At 52.7% G+C, this 20,239-nt stretch overlaps 10 protein-coding genes across 10 annotated transcripts; 5 read left to right on the top strand and 5 right to left on the bottom strand.

Annotated features, from left to right (window-relative positions):
* Positions 1-373: 373 nt before the first annotated feature.
* On the top strand, positions 374-1,739 carry J4E88_001213 (uncharacterized protein; the record flags this gene model as incomplete). The annotated part of the gene is made up of 2 exons (XM_049394885.1): positions 374-1,058; positions 1,108-1,739. 2 exons carry the CDS (start codon positions 374-376, stop codon positions 1,737-1,739), a joined length of 1,317 nt encoding a protein of 438 aa, XP_049258749.1.
* Positions 1,740-4,646: 2,907 nt separating this feature from the next.
* Positions 4,647-6,126, bottom strand: J4E88_001212 (uncharacterized protein; the record flags this gene model as incomplete). Its single annotated transcript, XM_049394884.1, has 3 exons — positions 4,647-5,578; positions 5,632-5,836; positions 5,890-6,126. 3 exons carry the CDS (start codon positions 6,124-6,126, stop codon positions 4,647-4,649), a joined length of 1,374 nt encoding a protein of 457 aa, XP_049258748.1.
* Positions 6,127-6,651: 525 nt separating this feature from the next.
* On the top strand, positions 6,652-7,998 carry J4E88_001211 (uncharacterized protein; the record flags this gene model as incomplete). The annotated part of the gene is made up of 1 exon (XM_049394883.1): positions 6,652-7,998. The coding sequence occupies one exon, from the start codon at positions 6,652-6,654 to the stop codon at positions 7,996-7,998; it is 1,347 nt and encodes a 448-aa protein (XP_049258747.1).
* Positions 7,999-8,236: 238 nt separating this feature from the next.
* Positions 8,237-9,433, bottom strand: J4E88_001210 (uncharacterized protein; the record flags this gene model as incomplete). The annotated part of the gene is made up of 4 exons (XM_049394882.1): positions 8,237-8,398; positions 8,680-8,795; positions 8,844-8,926; positions 9,096-9,433. The coding sequence occupies 4 exons, from the start codon at positions 9,431-9,433 to the stop codon at positions 8,237-8,239; spliced, it is 699 nt and encodes a 232-aa protein (XP_049258746.1).
* An 820-nt stretch (positions 9,434-10,253) lies between these two features.
* Positions 10,254-10,903, top strand: J4E88_001209 (uncharacterized protein; the record flags this gene model as incomplete). The annotated part of the gene is made up of 5 exons (XM_049394881.1): positions 10,254-10,266; positions 10,320-10,335; positions 10,387-10,471; positions 10,570-10,713; positions 10,769-10,903. The coding sequence occupies 5 exons, from the start codon at positions 10,254-10,256 to the stop codon at positions 10,901-10,903; spliced, it is 393 nt and encodes a 130-aa protein (XP_049258745.1).
* A 394-nt stretch (positions 10,904-11,297) lies between these two features.
* On the bottom strand, positions 11,298-13,046 carry J4E88_001208 (uncharacterized protein; the record flags this gene model as incomplete). The annotated part of the gene is made up of 1 exon (XM_049394880.1): positions 11,298-13,046. One exon carries the CDS (start codon positions 13,044-13,046, stop codon positions 11,298-11,300), a length of 1,749 nt encoding a protein of 582 aa, XP_049258744.1.
* Positions 13,047-13,869: 823 nt separating this feature from the next.
* On the top strand, positions 13,870-14,913 carry J4E88_001207 (uncharacterized protein; the record flags this gene model as incomplete). The annotated part of the gene is made up of 1 exon (XM_049394879.1): positions 13,870-14,913. The coding sequence occupies one exon, from the start codon at positions 13,870-13,872 to the stop codon at positions 14,911-14,913; it is 1,044 nt and encodes a 347-aa protein (XP_049258743.1).
* A 278-nt stretch (positions 14,914-15,191) lies between these two features.
* Positions 15,192-15,807, bottom strand: RPS14 (ribosomal protein S14, S11; the record flags this gene model as incomplete). Its single annotated transcript, XM_049394878.1, has 4 exons — positions 15,192-15,388; positions 15,443-15,527; positions 15,579-15,683; positions 15,739-15,807. The coding sequence occupies 4 exons, from the start codon at positions 15,805-15,807 to the stop codon at positions 15,192-15,194; spliced, it is 456 nt and encodes a 151-aa protein (XP_049258742.1).
* A 260-nt stretch (positions 15,808-16,067) lies between these two features.
* Positions 16,068-17,862, top strand: J4E88_001205 (uncharacterized protein; the record flags this gene model as incomplete). The annotated part of the gene is made up of 5 exons (XM_049394877.1): positions 16,068-16,153; positions 16,482-16,542; positions 16,597-16,708; positions 16,764-17,509; positions 17,578-17,862. The coding sequence occupies 5 exons, from the start codon at positions 16,068-16,070 to the stop codon at positions 17,860-17,862; spliced, it is 1,290 nt and encodes a 429-aa protein (XP_049258741.1).
* A 231-nt stretch (positions 17,863-18,093) lies between these two features.
* J4E88_001204 (uncharacterized protein) lies at positions 18,094-19,463 on the bottom strand (the record flags this gene model as incomplete). Its single annotated transcript, XM_049394876.1, has 3 exons — positions 18,094-18,505; positions 18,561-19,205; positions 19,270-19,463. The coding sequence occupies 3 exons, from the start codon at positions 19,461-19,463 to the stop codon at positions 18,094-18,096; spliced, it is 1,251 nt and encodes a 416-aa protein (XP_049258740.1).
* Between the last annotated feature and the right edge of the window lie 776 nt (positions 19,464-20,239).

The raw sequence follows: 20,239 nt of genomic DNA, 5'->3' as shown, positions 1-20,239 counted from the left end.
TCGTAAACCCCCGTCATGCCTTGGTGCTGTCACAGGCACGCTGCTGCACCACTCTCACACGACTTTCACCCAACCCTCGCTCCGCCCACCTCAGCCTCTCCTTTCTGAGCTCGACTGGTCAATTGCGCGCCATCCGGCCTCCAGCACGAATACCGACATCAGTCGTCCGTCGCATCGCGCCTTCTCCCTAATTTCCTTGGTCCGCGGCTTCCGGCTCCGTCTTTGTCACCCCATAGCTGGCCCAGCACCGCGATCTCGCCTCGAGTACGCTGCACCTTCGACGTCTTCGCCGGCTGCGCTGCGCAACTCCTCAGTCTCGCATACATACAGTTGTAATCGATAATCCGCTCTCCTAGCGCACCGCTGCCGCACCATGGCGAGCGCAAACATCACGTCCTACGACCTCCCGCCGCTTCCCGAATACACCCTCAAGCCCCTTCAGCCTCTCACATCGTGGGTCTCCGATGCATTCATACAAGCCGCACTGCCTGTAGTCGGATACTGGGTTGTCTCCCTGGTTTTCCACGTCATTGACGTGTACGACTTCTTCCCGCAGTATCGGCTGCACACGCCAGCAGAGGTTCTGAAGCGCAACCATGTTTCACGCTACGAAGTGCTGCGCGACGTCATACTCCAGCAAGTCATTCAGATTCTCGCATCCTTCAGCCTTTCTTTAATCGACGAGGCGCCGACAACCGGCAAAGCCGAGTACGATGTGGCTTGGTACGCGCAGAAGCTCAGACTTGCCCAGCGCGCGGTTCCTTACGTCTTGTCTGCGGTAGGCGTCAACCCGATCGCGCTGGCTTCCAAGGTCGCTACCTCACAGCCGATACTTTCTTCCGTTGTCATCGGAGGCAAATACCCCGCGCTGCTGCAGACAGCGACAGTTGCGGGCGAGCAGACTCTCGTCCCCGCCTTTGCTTCTTGGGAGATGGCCGTGGCTAGCTTTGCGTACTGGTATGCCATACCTGCCATCCAGTTCAGTGCTGCCATAGTTATCATGGACGCGTGGGAGTACATGCTGCACCGTGCCATGCACCTGAACAGATGGTTATATGGTAAGTTCCAACCCGTGTCATGCTCTTCGACTTTTGTTAACCCACGCAGTAACGTTCCATTCGCGGCATCACCGTCTCTATGTGCCATATGCCTACGGCGCTCTGTACAACCACCCGATCGAAGGGTTCGCGCTCGATACCCTGGGTGCTGGCTTGAGCTATCTGCTTACCGGCATGACAATGCGACAGTCGATGTGGTTCTTCACTGGCTCTACCATCAAGACAGTGCTTGATCACGGCGGTTACGCATTCCCCTACGACCCTATCCACTGGATCTTCCCCAACAATGCCGCTTACCACGACATTCATCACCAGAGCTGGGGTATCAAGACCAACTTTTCGCAACCTTTCTTCGTATACCTCGACCGACTTGGCGGGACAATGTACAAAGGCGATGTGACTGCCAAATATGAGCGTGCTCGTCTTACAGCACAGCAGAAGGTCGACCAAGAAAAAGAGAACGAAGCTACTGCAGTACCCATGTCGACCGCGGCAGCCTCGGGCCTGACACAGGACGAGGGTGTAGTGCCACAAGGCGCATCGACACCTCGCATCTCGCGCAAGAAGGCTAGCAGCATCTCATCAACGGCTGGCACAAATTTCAAAGATTTGACCAACAAGGTCAATCAAAACCTGCACGGCAGGAGAGCCAATGTTCTGGGGTTGGAAAGCTCACATTAATCTGTACTTTTTTTTTATGTGTAAACAAACATCATGCTGTTGCAGCAGGTAATGTATAGTCTCGGGTGTACAACTTCCGGACGGTTCTATCACATCCGCTGCATTGCATCACTGGTGCATATTCTCCTGCTATTTCTGAAATACGGCCTGTATCTTGTCGTCATTCATTCACGGACTGTACGATTCTGGGACGGCGTTTGCTGGACGGTTGGATTACATCGAATTTGAGTTCCCATTCAAAATACTACAACCTTCGCTTGTTAGCGACGGCTTTTCACGTTGCGCTGTTTCGATCGTTGGTGCCAATCAGCCTTAGCTGCTTTACTGATGAGTGTCTCACCGATACTGTCTTTCACTCCCACAGGTCATATGAGCAGGTATCTCTACTGATACTTTATTGAGTTCGAGTTGTTTCTTCCTCTTTCGCTTGTCCTATGATATATACACACTGATAACTTTCACAGACTACACAGCCGCGCCCTATCACTCGCAATATACGCTGCATCATGAAACCACTCTGTCTCATTGCAAACGTCCCGTGCGTGTTCTTAACCTCTCCACATTCCTCCATGTTTACAACAGACCAAACACAACCATTATCACAAGGCACCCACAATGCATTACAACCACAAAGACATCTCACAACATTTCACGATGCCTTCATTCCTACACAGGATGGAGACTCGCCGGCTCCACAACAGCGACATGAAGAGACTTGTCCGTATTTTTCGGCATGTCCCTACTCCCAATGATTTGCGCGATGAGCGCAAGGAAGCGCTATATCGTAAACATACCAAGGAAGCTATACAACGGCTTCCTAGCCGGCTACGCGCTTCGCGGCTCTCTTTCGGCTCAACGAACCTGTGTACGACACACAAGGGCCTAAACCAAAATCTTGTCAATGACATCTTCAAATGGATCCGTCACGAATACGATGGCGCCATCGGCAAGTTTCTCTATCCACTTGTAATGACCCACGGCCTTCTAACGACGGATCAGAAGTTGAAAGTCCGTCAACTAGAACCTGTGCTACGGATGTGGCAACCCAACTTTAGTTCGTGTGCTTCCGCTCCCCCTGGTCATGAGCCGATTCAGTGCGGATCGAAGTGGCACTATCAGGCAGACCAATGCCCGGCTTGTATGATGGCGCGGATGGGATCAGATTCGGATGTTCTTTTTGCTCTGTTCGCCGGTATGGTCGGTCGCTTCAACAGCAAGGCGTTCACGACAATGGATGCGATCCGTAGCGTTGCTGGCTGGGACAGCACTAAGAGCAAACGTCTTCGATTCGTGCGTTACTGGGTCAGGAAGGCGAGTGGAGAAAGCAATATGTTAAGAGCATGCGATCTGGGCATGGATCTCAAACATCTTCGGGCTCAGTGGAAGCATGAGCAACACCGCCACCTTCGTGCACATAGCCGCACGAGAACGCAGAAAACTCCCGTCGGTCCGATGCCCTGTCAAAGTTTAGGTTCATCTACCGTCTCTGCTCATCAGCGCACTTTTAGCCGTTCTGCCTCGACCAGAACTGTAAGACGGCGGCGAGAACAAGAACTAACAGCTCCGAGCCTGTTCGACCCCAAACTGGGTCCTAATCCCCGGCCTCCAGACACTAAGCTCAAGTCACAGGCCGAGGATCTTGGTTTTGAGATACCCGGTATGCGTAAGCGGGTATACACTATTCCTCACAACCAAGAAGATGTCCATCCGGCTTTGCGAAACCAGCCTGGACTCATACCTTCTCGCTCATCGACAAACGCGTCAAGGCATTACAACGAGTCAATGGCTTCGCATAATCCAGAAAGGACTATCACGCCTGATGATACCATGAGCCTCCCTACCGTTCGCCTTCCTCGGCACCACAATTCGGACGACCGTCCAGCTCCATTACAGATCAGACGCAGGCCTGTGCCACAACCGTCAGTCGCGGGTTCTACTAGGCAGGAGAACTCTTGCCTCAATCCTCCCGCTTCAATGATCTCCCGCCGATCACTCGCAACCACAGCGCACACGATCGCGTCTTACACCGGCGGCCCATCCTCTCGCACGGGATACATAGATCCTCTCGACAACCCGATCTATGACCACATTGAGACGCAAGAAGAGCGCGTGGAGAAGTACAGACAGCTTCTATCTAGCCATCCTGACCCCGAACCGTTCGCGGAATATGAGGATGACAACGCTTCTGTCTTCCCGAAGCCGCAGCGCCAGTCTATGTATTCTGCTTTCGGGGACGCAGGATTCAATTCTGCGCGTTTCGACGTGATCGATGAAGAACTTGCTGAAGATGAGATTGAGGACTGGGAGCGGGGTGAGCCTGAAGACGACGAGGTGCCTCAGGGATGTGCACTGCATGTGGGTATGATACTGGGCAAGGGAAGACGTCGGAGGGCTAGCGATGCCAGTGTGTGTTCTAACGATTTTTATTAGTATGTTTTGTATGTAGATTCTTCCCTTTCTATGCCCCCTTATACGATTTAAACTCTATTTTTTTTTGAGTTTTCAGGAGTAAATTGTCTTAACATCATTGATGTGCAGAGCACTCGTCCATTCATCCGTGACGTTGTTCTTTCCTTCTACGATCAGAAGGAATCCTCTCCTCGATGCTGTCCTTCAAAGACACCAAGACTTCCTTGCAAGATGAGTGTACCCATAGGATGGTCTTTCTCTTACGTAGGGTACCGGTGATGGAAGTATCGCGCATCAATCATGGTAGGATGGCTATGCAAAGTATCATTCCATCGTGAGAGCCAGTCGAGTGGAGGTAACATTGAAGAAATTCGATCGATCAATCGGATGCAATCAACTGCGGCACGCAGTATGGGAATACACATCGTATTTAGTCATCAGACGCCCATCACCTAATGTCCAAGGCTAAAACTGTTGATTTGGTAGCTATCATATTGTTCAGCCAACTATGTCTCCGCCAAACCCGATCGGCCGTCGGACTGGGCCTTGCTTCTTATAGGGCACGATAGCCATAGCTTTGTAGGTTTTACCCATGCCGTTTGGCCCTCTATCGACAAGTCGCTTCCAGCCTGTTTCCAAGCGTCTTCGCGTATCTTCATCCTTAGCAGCCTTAAGTAAGCGATCAGCGCGCTCCTTAATGCCCATTGTCGATAAAAAGAAAGACTGTTCAACGGGTCCGTGAACCTCAACACCCGGAGAAGCATCTAAAGCTGCATCTGCAAGGGCGAGAAAGTCCACATCAGCCGAGAGATCTACCAGACCGGGCGATGCAAAAGGCGAGACAGTGGTATGTGAGCGAATGCCCCGGAGAGTGTTCGCTGGGATAGTATCCAAAGGTCCATAATCCAAGATCAAAGCTGCACCAGACGGCTGCGCTTTTACGAAGCTTTCCTCAACAGGAGCACTTCTGCTCGAGGGAGTATGGGATGCTGAGGTGTTGCTAGGCTTAGGAGCGCTGCCGCCTATCCGTACAGCGAAGTCAGATACGTAGGCAAAAGATTCAGGCGAGATCTCGATGATCGCATCTGCAGTATTCTCTAGCTTCTTGTAGCGATCAGACAACTTCGGCAGGTATAAGGAGTGTGGCGTCGGTGTCTTCGAAACGGTCAATTCGAAGTCCAATTTTTCATCCCCTTTCTTTGGCGAAGAGCCACTTGCGCCCATATCCGAGTACGGCGAAGTTGGCGAAACAACCAGCTCATGCCAGGTATTCTTGGGGGTTGTCACGCCGTGCTTGGGTTTGATAGGGCCGGTTGGCGTGATGATGGTCGATGAGGCAGGCACCGAAGATTGAGAGATATTCTGGAAGACGTGGATTGGAAGTGCATCAAAGAACTCGTGGGCTAGTATGAAAGGCGCTGCCGTATGCTCTGTGTATGTTGTCAGTACGCTGTTGATGAAGAGAGTAGAGTCGAGCGCGTACCTTTTGGCACCAGCCTGATGTCTTCGCACCACTCGATCCTGCAGGAAGGCATGTACTTGCATTGTGCGGTTAGACCAATGTCGCTCTTCTTCAGATCATCGGTGTCAGACAGCAACTTTGCTTGCTGTTTCTGTAGGTAAGGTGATGCTTCGATGAGATAAATAGCCTCGATGCTATTTGTGAAAGCCTTGAAACTAGATATGGTCTGCCATCCTGTAAGCATGCTTCGCATTCTCTACTATTGGCAGAGCACCATACCCTCAGTACATCGTCCATTAGCGTTCCTCGTCCGGGCCCAACCTCGATTATCTGCACCTTGTCTTTCCTTCCTTGGGCAAGCCACTCTGCGTATAGCCATATACCAATAAGCTCGCCAAATACCTGGCTGATCTCTGGCGATGTCACAAAGTCACCCTTTGTGCCAAATTGATCCTGCCCAGTCGATGTTTGTCTTGTGTAGTAACCGCCATCGGGGTGAGTGAGGCATTGTCGCATATACGCCGCTACCGAGATTGGACCTGTCGTCTGAAGCTAATGTTAGACTTGCTTTCATACTGGGAAGGGGACTCATACTGTAATAGCTTCAGCCAGCGTCTTCGCCAGCGGCGTCGACCATTGTCGTTCCGAGTCGGAAGATGTAGAGGCAGAAGTCGACGACCACCGGGAGGCACATTTCGTTATTCGGATCGACGTTTGTCGTGGTACCGATCGACAACACTGTGTCGCTGTCCGCAGTAGGTTCAGAGGTTTGGTCCTCATGTCGGTCTTGTTTATCGAAGCTCCATGACGTTGGCGCGTTCGGAACTACAGAAAGTTTAGATCGGAACGCCAACGTGAACGAAGCTATGACCACCATTTAACGATTCACACGTGCTATCGGTCCAACCAGCGCCATCTACACGGAAACACACCAACCGGGTCCTTCTGGGAAAACCAAACCAACTTAACCTCAATACACGCCTTTGCACATATATAATAGTGGAAGTCGGTCTCTTGGTCAGAAAGGAAAGAGAAAGAGCTATGGCATCACGATGGGCAAATGATGAAGCAGACAAAGCCGAGGAAGCGCGTCGGAAGAAAGAGAAAGAAGAGAAGAAACGCCTGAAGCTTCAGAAACATCAAGAGGCGGAAGTAGCCTCACGAACAACGCAAGAGGCGGAATCGAGACCTGCAAAGCGCAGGAGATTATCAACAGGCGACGATGACGAGGGAGCCGCAAAGCCCAAAGAAGAAGAGACCGAGAGGAAGCTCCTGCGATTTCAAGGCGGAGCTTGGAACCCTTGTCGACATATTTCCAACTTCGAGACCCTCAATCAGATCGAAGAAGGCTCATACGGCTGGGTCTCACGAGCGCGCGACATCACTACAGGCTCCGTGGTCGCCCATAAGAAAGTCAAAATGGACTACAACCAAGACGGTTTCCCTATCACCGCGCTACGAGAAATCTCCATCCTGCAACGCTGCAGACATGCCAATGTCGTCGATCTTCTGGAGGTTCTATCTGGTGACGACCCGCAAGAATGTATCCTGGTCATGGACTTCCTCGAACATGACCTCAAGACATTACAAGAAGACATGAGTGAGCCATTCATGGCAAGTGAAGTCAAGACATTGTTACGACAGTTGGTCTCTGGCGTCGGCTATCTGCATGAGAACTTCATCATGCACCGCGATCTCAAGACATCAAACATCCTACTCAACAACCGTGGCCAGCTGAAGCTTGCAGACTTTGGTATGGCACGATACATCCCGCCGGCGAACGCACCCCTCACACAACTGGTCGTCACGCTATGGTATCGTGCGCCTGAACTTCTACTAGGGACTCGAGATTACGGGACGGAAGTCGACATGTGGAGCGTAGGCTGTATATTCGGCGAACTGCTTGCAAAAGAGCCGTTACTACAAGGCAAGAACGAGGTCGACGAGCTCTCACTCATCTTCTCCCTTTGTGGTCTCCCATCAGAGAAGTCTTGGCCACAATTCTACCGCCTGCCCAACTCCAAATCACTAAAGCTACCGCGCGACCACCGCAACGCCCCAGGCTTCAACCGTGCAAAATTTCCCTTCTTGACAGCGTCTGGCATTGAACTCCTCTCTTCGTTGCTATCCCTGAATCCAGACCATAGGCCTACAGCGAAAGAAGTACTGGAGCATCCTTACTTCAGAGAGCAACCCAAGCCGAAACCGACCGAGATGTTTCCCACGTTTCCAAGCAAGGCCGGGCAGGAGAGGAGAAGGAAGAAGAGTCCGAATGCGCCAAAGAGAGGAGAGGCGCCCGGAATGCAGGGCAACGTGGATTTTAGTAGTATTTTCAAGGGCAGAGAGGAAGAAGAGAAGGGAGCAGGATTTCAGTTGAAGATGACCTGATTGATTGCGAAGACGCGTGGGCATGTAGGAAACTTCTTTCAAGGCAAGATGGTCTTCGCCCAACTGAGTCTGCGACCGATTTCAATTAATGTATACCATTGGTCTGGCCAACCGAATCGTCCAACCGAGCTCCTACTTGACTGTGCGGATGCCTCTAGGCTTTTCCAGCCGACAATGAAGACAATCTTGCGTCTCTCATCTGCGGTCTCTGCTTCGACTCCGGTCGCTGCCATAGGAGCTATAGCTTGGACTCCTCCTTCCGCCGCCTGCACCCGCGCGACCTCCCCTCCTTGGTGGACTGTCCCGCCTGCCATAGCCTCCCCCCCCACTTCGTCTTGGTGGTGTTCTGGATGGCGAGCGACTGTAAGAAGAGCGCGATAGGCTTCGTCGTGGTGACCGGCTGCGAGAACGTGTGTACGACCGTGGCCGTCCTCCGTAGGCCCCTCGTCCACCACGACCGCCTCCGCCTCTGCCCCGACCCCAGTGTCCTCGATCGGGCGACATTCGACGCGGTGGAGATCGATAACGGCCATCCATAGGTGGTGGCCTGTACGCGCCAGGTGGGCCTCCGCCCCTCGGTCCCCGTCCACCGCGCCCATAGCCACCTTCGTAGTCGTCGCGTGGCGGCGGGCCTCTACGCGCGGGCGGAGGTGTCTGTGAGAAACGACGGCGGGGAAGGACAATGGAAACTTGGATCTTGGCTCCATCTAATTGTGCGTCGTGCATCTTCGCGATTGCGCGTTCGGCGTCGTCGATCTCCTCGTAGAGAATGTAGGCTATGCCGCGATTGATGTTGACTGTTCAATAGTCAGTCCTGCTCTGTGGGGAGGTAGGGCGAAACATACAGGTGGGGTTCATGGGCATGGTGAGTTCCTTGATGACACCGTACTTTCCGAATATCTCGCGCACGTGGTCTTCTTTGACGTTCCTGGTCAAGGCTTCAACTACGATCTGTTGGTGGGTCAGCGTGCTGGTGCAGGAAGGCTGAGGCAAGGCAGCTCTGAAAGTTGCGTCTAGCACAGGGAGTATGCTTACCTTTGCGCTTCTAGGTGCTGGCGACCGATCTCTTGGAGTCAAACTCCGGGAATAACTTCTACCTCTCGAGCGCGATCTGCTTTCTGGTGTGTAGCTCCGTCGCCCATTGCGCCGTGGAGACGGTGATGTCGGCGAGCGCGATCGAGTAATTGAACGAGACCGTGTAGGCGAGCGAGGGGTGACGGAGCGGCGCGGCGAGCCTGACTGCGCCGACCGAGGGCGGCTGGGTGATGTTGTGTGCGACGGGTCGCGAGAAGGGCTGCGCGTGCGCGAGCGTGCGGGAGATGGAGAACGAGATGGCATGTCTTGGCTGTCGCGCAATTTCAGTCGTAGCAGTGTCCTGTTGCGTGCTCTTCAATGTACGCTCGGTGGTTGGGCTTGTAGTTACTTTGTTGGTCATGTCTAACGCGACGTAACTTTTGGATGGTAGCTCCAAGCTTCAAGCTCGTCTTAGCGCTGGCACGTGACTAGCGGGACGTGTTCGCAAACAGCCATCACATAGTCAAGGGCCACGACAGGGAATAGATCGGCAATGTGGGAAGAGAATTGAATCGCCAGCTTGTACAAATTGCACAAGGCGCATGATGAAAAGCCAGTCGTCCCACAACCAGCTAATACGTTCTCATATCTGCCGCGGAGCTCGATTTGCCATGTCTGCAATTTCAACGTTTGCTTCCAAACAGGCTAGAGACGGGTTAAATAGTAGACGTGTGAAGGACCTGGACATGGACGGTTCCAGTGTCCGCTCTTGCATGACTGTTGGATCGACTGCTGAATTGCCAGCACTCTGACCCGCTATCCGTCCTCGACCCCAGAGCGCGGCGGATACTAGGCGGGTATCGCGGTGGGCATAGCTAAATGCGGCGCGCTCAGTGCCGTCGCGTTAGGCATCGAGGGCAGTGGTGACCCCCACCAAGTAAGCAGCTGCATGATAGCGCAAGTAGGACGCGTGACGGGTCGTCAGATTAGAAGCTCAGAGGTTTGCGTGTTGGAATTGGAGGAGTGAATTGCGTCCGTTAGATTTCATCGCGAGAGGCGGGGTCAAAACAGCCCCACTATCAAATCGCAACTTTAGCCCAACAACGCAGCCTTGAACACCCTCACCGCATTTACCCTCTTGCTCTGCTTAGTCAAAAGTACCTGCGTCTACTTCGCCGCATCCCTCTTCATCTTCCCATCACCACAAGCTTCCACAGCACGCACATCAACCCTCCGCAACCATGTCCTGGCAAGGTGAGCAGCTCGAGGCGTCGAGTTTGGAAGGTCCTGGCTAACTTTGGGCGCAGAATACGTTGACACCAGGTACATCCAGCCTCCCAATCTATCACCTGTCCATGACTAACGTTATCACAGCCTCGTCGGCACTGGTAACATCGACAAGGCCCTCATCTGCGACATCGAGGGCTCGACTGCCTGGGCCGCCTCCGCCGACTTCTCGGTAAGTCGTCCGATACAATACGCGCCGGACACAGCGAGCACTCCAGAATCAAAGCTCCGGTGGCGCATAAACAATAGATTGGTGTTGACCAATTACAGCTGTCCGCTGAGGAAAGGGCCGCCATCGCCAAATCCTTCAACGACAAGTCAGAGCCCAAGAAGGTCATCTCGGAAGGTGTCAAGGTCAACGGTGTCAAGTACATGACCATCGAGGCAAGCGACGACTCGCTCAAGGCGAAGAAGGTAGGTGCCAGACATTGCCCACCATCAAGTGTTCAAGCACTGACAACAACACCAGGGAAAAGAGGGCATCGTCGCTTTCAAGACTACCCAAGCCGTCATCATCGCCCACCACCCCGACACCATCCAGACTCCCAACGCCTTCAACTCCGTAGTTGAGCTCGGCGAGTACCTGAAGAAGCACGGAATGTAAAGCGCCTTCGATTCGAGCCTGTTTGTACTTTAGGGATATTTGCATAACCGAGTTGCGGAGCGATGGATGGCATCATGGGCGACTGCTCATGGACATATATATGATTGACGATGGATGAAATAGCGGCATTGGAGGATCCTCTTCGATACAATGACAACTCTCAACCCCTAAACCAGAACCTTGTTTGTTGCAGGTCCCAAAGAGTACTGTGCATCTCGCCGCCGAACATGCCAGTCTAGCTTCACATGTTGACTACAACAGCGACAAGAGACAAGCACACCGGAGCACATGTATGATCAAGCGCATTCACATCATTTCGTGATGGGGCATAGACGTAACAAGCATGGGTCAGATATGTTCATGGTGTCCTAGCGATAAATGAGAGAGAAAATGCCTAAAGACCCTTCATACATGCCAACTTCTTCACGACCTTTTCTCCAAATGCCTCCTGTAGCTGGGCAGCAACAACCTCTCTCTTCTCATCTGCATTTTTATCGAGATCAAACGCGGTAGGCCCTTGCAAACAAGCCCTGATAACACCCTCCACCGTGTTACCTAGATAACTCTTTACGCCCCGTAGATGTTGTGGTTCCGTCTGTAGCAACCTCTTCTCCACAGCCCACGTATGCTTAGGCCGCGCCTTTTCAAGATCGATAGACAGAATTTGGTCAATGGTTTTCCAGTAAGCGATCTCCAGTAGCACGATACCGAGCGAGTAGAGGTCGAACGACTTCTTGTAAGACTCACGACCGCCGGCATCTTCGCGATTCCCTCTATGCTGTACGGAGGGATGACGATAGATGTCTGCAGCGGGATTGTCAAGAGGCCGTTCAGTCATATCATCGCTGGTTGCCGGACGAGAATAGTCGAAACCACTAATCAGAGGATCCGCGTAGTTGACCTCGCCGTGCGTGACCTGACCGTTTTCAACTCTTCCTCCCTGCTTCGGAAAGAGGAGGATGTTGGCCGAGCGTAGGCCCTTGTGAAGCCAATCCACCGCATGGAGACGTTCAACTGTCTCGGTAAGAAGTCTCATGAGTATGATACGGTCAGTGAGCGAAGGTATATCGTTCTCGGGGTTTGCGATGAGTGCGTGTAGAGATGTCGGTTCAGTGTCCGCCGGGACGGACGCGGGCTTTTCGAAGACTAGCCCGAAACGTCCTTCGTCCTCATCGATAAAGTAGCCTCGGCAGAAGGGTGCTCTAAACCGGACTGTTCTGTTGTGCTTACTGAGTAAGGCGGCCAGTTTCTTGACGCGAGCGTGGATCTTGGCGTCCACAGCACCATCCTGCTGCATGGGACCCGTGGTATCGGGTGATTTCCATTCTATCCACACAGGTGTGTTCTTGTAGTATGCCTCCGTGCGTACACCTTCATCAATCTCCAGGGGAAATTGACTGCCTAGCTTAGGGCGTATGTCCATGTACTGGAGCTGGGTATCACGAATGTCCTTTGGAAGATCTGGCATGTTGATCTTTTCTGCATAGCTTGTGGTAAGATCTTCGTGAGAGTCTTCGATAGCAAGGTGAATGAAGTTTTGCTGGGCTAAAGCAGCAAGAGGCTGACGGGCGGCACCACGAGCTGCGACGGCACCACTGTCCATCATACCATCATATTCGGAATCTTCCATCTCTATCAGTGAATAAGCCCTTCGAAAGCCAATCTGTTCTGATTGCTGGGATTGGTAGATTTGAACCATGTGCGACATCGTCCGGTTCAGCAAGACTATTTGGTCATTTGTACGCGTCTGCATATCGATGAGCAGGTCTACTTGAGCTTTGTCGAGCGCTTCGTGCATCTTGTCGTTGAAGTCGGCCAGTCTCGCGATTAGCTTCTCCATCTTGAGGTGATCGAATACAGCCCATTTGAGCCTCTTTGGTACATCCTTGAACTGTTGCACGAATCTGAGGGACATTTTTACCAGCTCGTCAGTAGGCGGGAACCGGACAGACCTTGCATTCCCTTCACCAGAGCCGTTGGTATCGTCTTCGATCAGGCGATCAAAATTTTGTAGGACGAATGCTTCAGCTGCTTCCTCTAGGAGAGGCTCTGTAAGTCTCTCGTACTTCTTGTCTAGTCGGCCGAATGAGAAGAGAAGCTTTTGTTGTTGCTCCATGATGTTGATAATGAGGCCTTTCGACATGTGATTCAGGACCAGTTTGTCGTCTCGATAATCGAGCTGTACAAGCTTTGCCCAGTTGAGAAGTCGATGTTCTTCCACTTTGAAGTTGACCAGAAGCGCTTGGCAGTCTTTGCGAAGATGACAAGCATCTGCGATCAGTTCGTAACCTAATCAAGATTATTAATGCATCTTCAGGCGTAGGTCAATGGGTATGCCAACCTTGGATACATCCCGCAAACACCTGGAAGAAGAAGGATACACCTCCGATAGCCAACTCTGCCATCTCTAAGGCTGTTCGGAGTAACCTTTGAAAGGGACAGCTGGACGGTCTCGCCGAGAGAGGAAAGCAATGAGATGAACGCAGACTTGGAGAATTACTCAAGGGTAAGCAGCGAGAAGGCTGATATTTCTATCAAACCTTCATGGCGACATGAGAGCATAGCACGCCGCGATGCAGGCGCGCAACCTGATCTGTAACCAAAACTGCCCCGTGGCCTCGAGCTGAAGGCCGTCATCACATCCCAGACCAATCCAGGAGGCTGGAATAGTGGGGTCCGGTAAGGGTAACAGCGCGATGGCGTTTTGCGATACATGACGAAGGCTGCAATCGTGGCTGAGGAGCGTTCTGCTGAACTCGTTAGGTGCAGCAGAGACATCACATGGAGGTGATAGGCTGACGGGTGTATGCCTCGAGGAAAGCCGCGGCCCGCACAGCCACGCTAAGAAGCCACGCGAACATGGACCCTGGTCGACGCGTCGCATGCTGCCACCCATTTGCTCACCACCAAACCAGTGACAGGCGAACCGGTCACCAGAGCTACGACGGGCATCTGGCCCCCCGGAAATGCTTCTCGAGCATCTGAATCCTTGGTATCGCCCCGCATCAGAGTTCGAGCCAACGCCCTTCATCGCCCTCTTCTTCCGAGCTCCCGTCAAGCTACTCCTCTACCATGCATACCACCTTATCACATGTCTGCGCTCACCCCCGAAGCCTTTACAACGCCCACCCATTCGAGTCGTTTGCATATCCGATACGCACAATTTGATACCGGAAGATGTACCGGAAGGCGATCTGCTCATCCACGCTGGTGACATGACGAATGACGGAAGTGTGGCGGAAATACAGAAACAAATAGACTGGCTGAGCTCGCTCCCGCATAGAGAGATTGTAGTGATCAGTGGGAACCATGATACTTTTTTGGATCCAAGGACACGACCATCGCTGTCCGAACAGCACAGGACTGGAAGGCTCAATTGGAAGAGGGTACACTACCTGCAGCACCGACGGTTGAGCCTAACGATCAAGGTTGAGCCTAAAGACGGCGATCAGATGGATGTTACCACACCCTTGCTCGCAGCGGAGCCAGGTCAGAGAAGGATACGAATCTACGGCGCACCACATATACCAGCATGTGGAGACATGAACGTGCATGCCTTCCAGTATGAAAGGGGACGAGACGCGTGGTCAGAAACTGTGCCTGAAGATATCGATATATTGGTCACACATACACCGCCGAAATACCATCTGGATCTGTCCCTGCCGACGGGGATCGGCTGCGAGCACCTCCTTGCTGAGGTCAGGCGAGTGAAGCCAACACTACACGTCTTCGGCCATGTGCATTGGGGCGCAGGGCAAACTGTAGTTTGGTGGGACAGAGCTCACGATGCATATGTGCGAGGGCTTTCAATCAAGTCCAAGTGGACGCGAGGTATCCTGAATCCAAAGCTTTGGTGGAATGTAGTCAGGGTCGCGTACCGTGGCATGCGAGAGCTGCTCTGGGATCGCGTGTGGGGCGGGCAGAGTCCAAATACTATCATGGTCAATGCAGCCCAGACGTGTGGAAACACAGGCAAGTTGGGCAATCCTATCCAAGTCGTCGACATTTGATATTGTCCGTCACGTAATACCCAAAGCAGTCGTAATCGTAATGTGTAAACCTCATAATCAACACAGCAGTAAGCACTTGATTGTCGGGAACTCTTTTCGAACTAAAAAGGGTTCTGTTGATTTAGCTTGACTATCTCGTAGGAGAAGCCAAGTACAACAAGGAGACCAGGCGATTCGCCGTTCCCCGCGACTTTATTTGATTGTGGTCATGAAACCATAAATCGTGCATACCATGCCATGCCATATTCCACCACTGAGCCAATGATTTGCGCACATGCTCAGAGACGACGACCACGGCGACCACCCTTCCTCCTGGTGGAGTCGGATGGGGTGGGAGTAACGTCCTCGATACGTCCGATGCGCATACCAGCACGGGCAAGAGCGCGGAGGGCGGACTGGGCACCGGGGCCGGGGGTCTTGGTGCCGTTACCACCGGTGGCACGGATCTTGACGTGGAGAGCGGTGATACCGAGTTCTGCATATGTTAGCTCCTGTTCCCGTTCCAGATTATCAATTCCAATCATCTTACCCTTGCAGCGGGCAGCAACGTCCTGGGCTGCCAACATGGCGGCGTAGGGAGAGCTCTCGTCACGGTCGGCCTTGACCTTCATGCCCTTTTGTGCTGGTCAGCGGCTGTCGCATGCAATCGGCATGGCTGCACTTACACCGGTGACACGGGAGATGGTTTCGCGGCCAGAAAGATCGGTGATGTGGACGAAGGTGTCGTTGAATGAAGCGAAGATACGGGCGACACCGAAGACAAGCTCACCCTGCGCTGCTGTCAGTCCATGTCGTCGCGATTTCCAATGTCTGCTGGGCACGCACCTCGCGGACCTGGGGTCCGAGCTGGATGTTCTCCTGGGGAGCGCGGGCAACCTTCTGCTTGGGAGGCATGTTGGCGGTAATATGGGTTCTTGACGTGACTGGCGGTTCGTAACACTGTCGGCGATCGAGTCGAACTTTCGGTGGTGGGAGGTGGAATTTCGCTTGTTCGCGGGTGTCGGAGCAACCAAAACGCCGTGCTTAGCGCGCCAAGCCGCCTACTTAACTTTTCTTTGGCTGCCGCAAGCGACCTGCAGTTCCTCCATCGCTTTACAATGGGCTGACTTCCTCCACCTCACTCACGCACAAGAGCGTGCGACACAACAGCAGCCATGGACGATCGCAAGAGCGTCGGTATTATCGGCATGGGCGACATGGGCAAGATGTACGCCCGCCGGCTGAGCACAGCTGGCTGGAAGTGAGTGCACTCGCGACTGATAGCTTCGGAGCTCCAGTGTCTTCTGCAAATGGTAAGTCCTTCACTCTCTCATCCTCCCCTCCCCCGTTATGATGACCGTGAGTGCATTTGGCTCGAGTACGGCGCATGTCCACACTGCTGCCGTCTTGGTTTGCAGTAATTGGGCATGTTGCCGTCCATGATGTGAATTCTCGCTACCTTATTTTATACACCTCTGAACTACGACCAACTACATCGCATTGTTCATTACTATGGCGCGAACTTTGCTAACCAGTGGCTCACAGATTGATTCCTCTCCGTCGAACGCGCTGACATGCTCTCGTTGAAGGGTTCACGCCTGCGATCTTCCAGACAAGTTTGATACATTAGTGGCAGAGTTTCGGGACTTTGTAGGATAGCGCTTTTATATATCAATGAACGAACGCATGCTGAGACTGCGCCAGCCCAGAGTTGAGATCATGCAAAGTGGTCATCTTGTGTCTCGCTGCAGCGACTTCATCATATACAGCGTCGAGGCGAAGAACATCGACGCGGTCGTTAAGACCTTCGGCCCATGTATGCCGTCTCCTGTCACGGATCAGTGTTGTTACTGACTCGAGCCTACGTTCAGCTACAAAGGTCGGCGCAATAGTCGGTGGTCAGACCTCATGCAAGGCCCCGGAGATGGAGGCTTTTGACAAACACCTTCCTAAAGACGTCAGCATTGTCTCCGTGCACTCCCTCCACGGTCCAGGCATAGACCCGAAAGGGCAGCCACTGGTGCTGATCAAGTATCGCGCCTCGGATGCTGACTTTGCGTTCGTGGAGAATGTTATGTCCTGCCTCGGGTCCAAGCACGTCTATCTTTCCGCCGAGCAGCATGATCGCATTACAGCGGACACACAAGCTGTTACTCATGCCGCTTTCCTCAGCATGGGCGGTGCATGGTTCGCGAACAATCAATTCCCGTGGGACAGCTCGCGCTACGTCGGTGGTATTGAGAACGTCAAGATGAACATTACCCTCCGCATCTACTCTAATAAGTGGCACGTCTATGCAGGTCTTGCGATCCTCAACCCAGACGCGAAGAAGCAGATTAAGCAGTATGCCGAATCTGTAACCGAGCTGTTCAAGCTCATGCTCGCAGGGCAGCGGGACGAGCTCCGTGAACGTGTGCATACCGCTCGCAAGGCTGTGTTTGGCGATAACGAGGATGGCAAGAAGCTGCTCCTTCGAGATGACTTGCTTGACCGATTCGCTTTAGGCACAATCCCAGAGAAGAAACTCAAAAACAACCATCTCAGTCTACTCGCCATGGTAGACTGCTGGTGGAAGCTAGGCATAGTCCCCTACGACCACATGATCTGTTCGACGCCTGTAGGTCCCCAGTTTTCTTTCCTCTTTACATTACTCTTCCAAATTCTTATCCACTAACACACATTCAGCCCTCGCGCATGTGGCTCGGCATTACAGAGTACCTCTTCTGCAACCCCACGCTCCTCGAGGAAGCCATCGACACGGCCATCGACGACAACACGTTCCGGGCCGACGACCTGGAGTTCACCTTTGCCGCCCGGGACTGGAGCTCGCGTGTCAGTCTGGGTAACTTTGATGGCTACCGGGAGAAGTTCGAGGAGATCCAGAGATACTTCGAACCGAGGTTCCCGGAGGCGACCAAGTTAGGGAATGAAATGATCAAGGTCATCTTGCAGAAAACTCAGGAAACTTGAGGTTCTGAGTAGAACCCATCAAGGGTTTAGTAGATATTGAAGGAAAGCCCTGCGATAATTATACGCATGAAAGTGGAAACGGATCATAACATATAGGTGTAGAATGCACGTCGTGAAGTCAAAAATATATACATTACGTGTATACTCATGTACCCAGCTGACCCAACGCCTTGTCCTTCAAACTACGCACTTGGATTTTCCACAACTCGATCGTGTCGGCCGCTTTCACATTCAGTTTCTTGCAGCCTGTCCAGACTCGAACTCAGTACTCTCCCCGATGTCGCAAACCCCAAAACCTTCTTTGCCTCCCTTGATCCCCTTCCACTCACAAGCCTCTTGCAGCTCCTTTGGCGGTGCCATGACCTCTTCCTCAGTCAACACCCAAGTACCCCAATGCATGCCTAGCGCTCTCCTGCATTTCGTGTCCACGAAGATGTTGACCGCATCTTTGGGACTAGCATGCACGTTACTGTACATCCAACGAGGTTCGTAGGCGCCAATAGGGATAAGACCGAGATCGAAGGGGCCGCGATGTTGACCGATCTGTGAGAAAGCCGGGCAAGTGGGTAAGTGCGAGTACGCAGCCGAGTAGTCGTCTTCTGTGGTTGGAATGCTAGCCGGAACCGTGCGGTAGCCTGTGTCACTGGGTAGGGTCAGCATAAAGAATGAGTCATGAGTGTGGTACAAAGCAGACGTACCCAGCAAAGTAGACCTTCGCTCCGCCAGATTCTACACTCCAGCTTGCCCAAAGCGTCTTGGCCTTGTCGAAGGGCGTCCTTGCACTGATATGCTGACAAGGCAGCGCACCAATCGTTGCTGTAATACCACTAGTCTTGCCCATTTCCACCGAACTCACAGAAACAGAGCCAGCCCTACCCCCCTTTTGCGACAATTCCTCCAACTTGACATCTCTACTCTCCCACCAATCCAATTCTGTGACTTTCGTAACCCCGCTCTTCTCAAACCACTCTTTATTTCCCAGGGGCGCAAAGAAATGCGCCTCGGGGAATTTCTTTTTCAAGCGCTGGATTGTTGGGTAGCTTAAGTGATCGTAGTGATTGTGGCTTATAACTACTGCGTCGACAATTGGTAGATCTTCAATCTCACATGGAGGGGGCGTGTAGCGTTTAAGGCTCTTTATAGTGAACGGTGCACAGCATTCTTCAAAGACAGGGTCAAAGAGAACACGAAAGCCGCTCGGGAACTCTATATAGTAGCATGCGTGACCGAGCCATGTTGCACGAAGTCGTGGTGTCTCTCGGGAGGGAAGGAACATTGGTTTGTGGACTGGTACTGTCGGTGGCGAGGTGTCTGGATTGTGGGCTTGACCGGTAATCTTGCGCCTACCACGGAGTGTTAGTTCGCAACTTGTAAAGTCTTCGTAAAATTCCCGTATGCCGGACTTACCAGAGCATACCCTTGATTTGCAGTTCCCAAGCACTTGACTCGATATAGCTATCCCACGGGTTCGTAAACCCCTTGCCGTTCTTCAGGTGATGTCTCTTTTCATCGGCTTCCTCGGGTTTCGCAGCAATCTGTGCTGGATTGCTTACCACGGCGTAAAGACCTACGCCAATACTTGCACCACCTATTGAACTCATCTTGAGCGTCCGAGCAAAGTGTGGTTTTTGCCAAAAGGGCTGACGTTTCCCCCAAACCTGGTAGTTTCGCGATTCACTGAGTAGCCTTCGTATGATGCGAGACGGAAGCGACAGGCGAGACATTGGATATATACACGCGTCTAGACTAACTCAAGCGGCCTAAATAGGAGCTATATTGTATTCGCGAAAGAGGAAAACAATGCGCGCCCACCCTCGGCCGCATTTCATGTAGTCGGCGAAAAGTTGGGCCAGACCGGAGATAGCCATCGTCGACGTTAAGGCCGTAGATGCATCCAAGTCGTCATGCAACTCGCTCGGTACTGGCCGGGCCCACCAGGCAACAACAGCATAGGAAGAGCGGCTTGTCTCATTGTCCGATTCTTTCGCTATGCGCGCACGCCCAAATTCGCTTGGGCAGACGCTCTTCAGCTTGCGCGATCGCAGCGCACGATGTTCCGCGGTCGAATCGGCGGAACCCGGTGTCGTCCGCATGACGCATGTCGCACGCCGCATATCGTGTGCCGCATGCAATAAGCAGAGCTTGTACTGAACTGCATCCACCTACGATATCATTCACCTGAAAGAGAGAGTAGAGGCAATTCATTCAAGTGCTAATGAAATAATGGGCCAAGCTGGATGCTACATCAGAGCTGACTAGATATCGCCAGTGCTGATAACTCGGGATTTGGCGATCACACCACCTCATACTCGTATTCCCGATGGCTGACTGGAGGTGATGCCTGAGTAGATCGCACCACACAGTAGGGATGTGTGAA

The sequence above is a fragment of the Alternaria novae-zelandiae genome (genome assembly GCF_023758075.1).
Source record: "Alternaria novae-zelandiae strain BMP 2774 chromosome Unknown scaffold_2, whole genome shotgun sequence".
Classification (NCBI taxonomy): Eukaryota; Fungi; Ascomycota; class Dothideomycetes; order Pleosporales; family Pleosporaceae; genus Alternaria; species Alternaria novae-zelandiae.
Note: the sequence above shows the minus strand (reverse complement) of the source record. Positions and strands in the feature narration are given on the sequence as shown.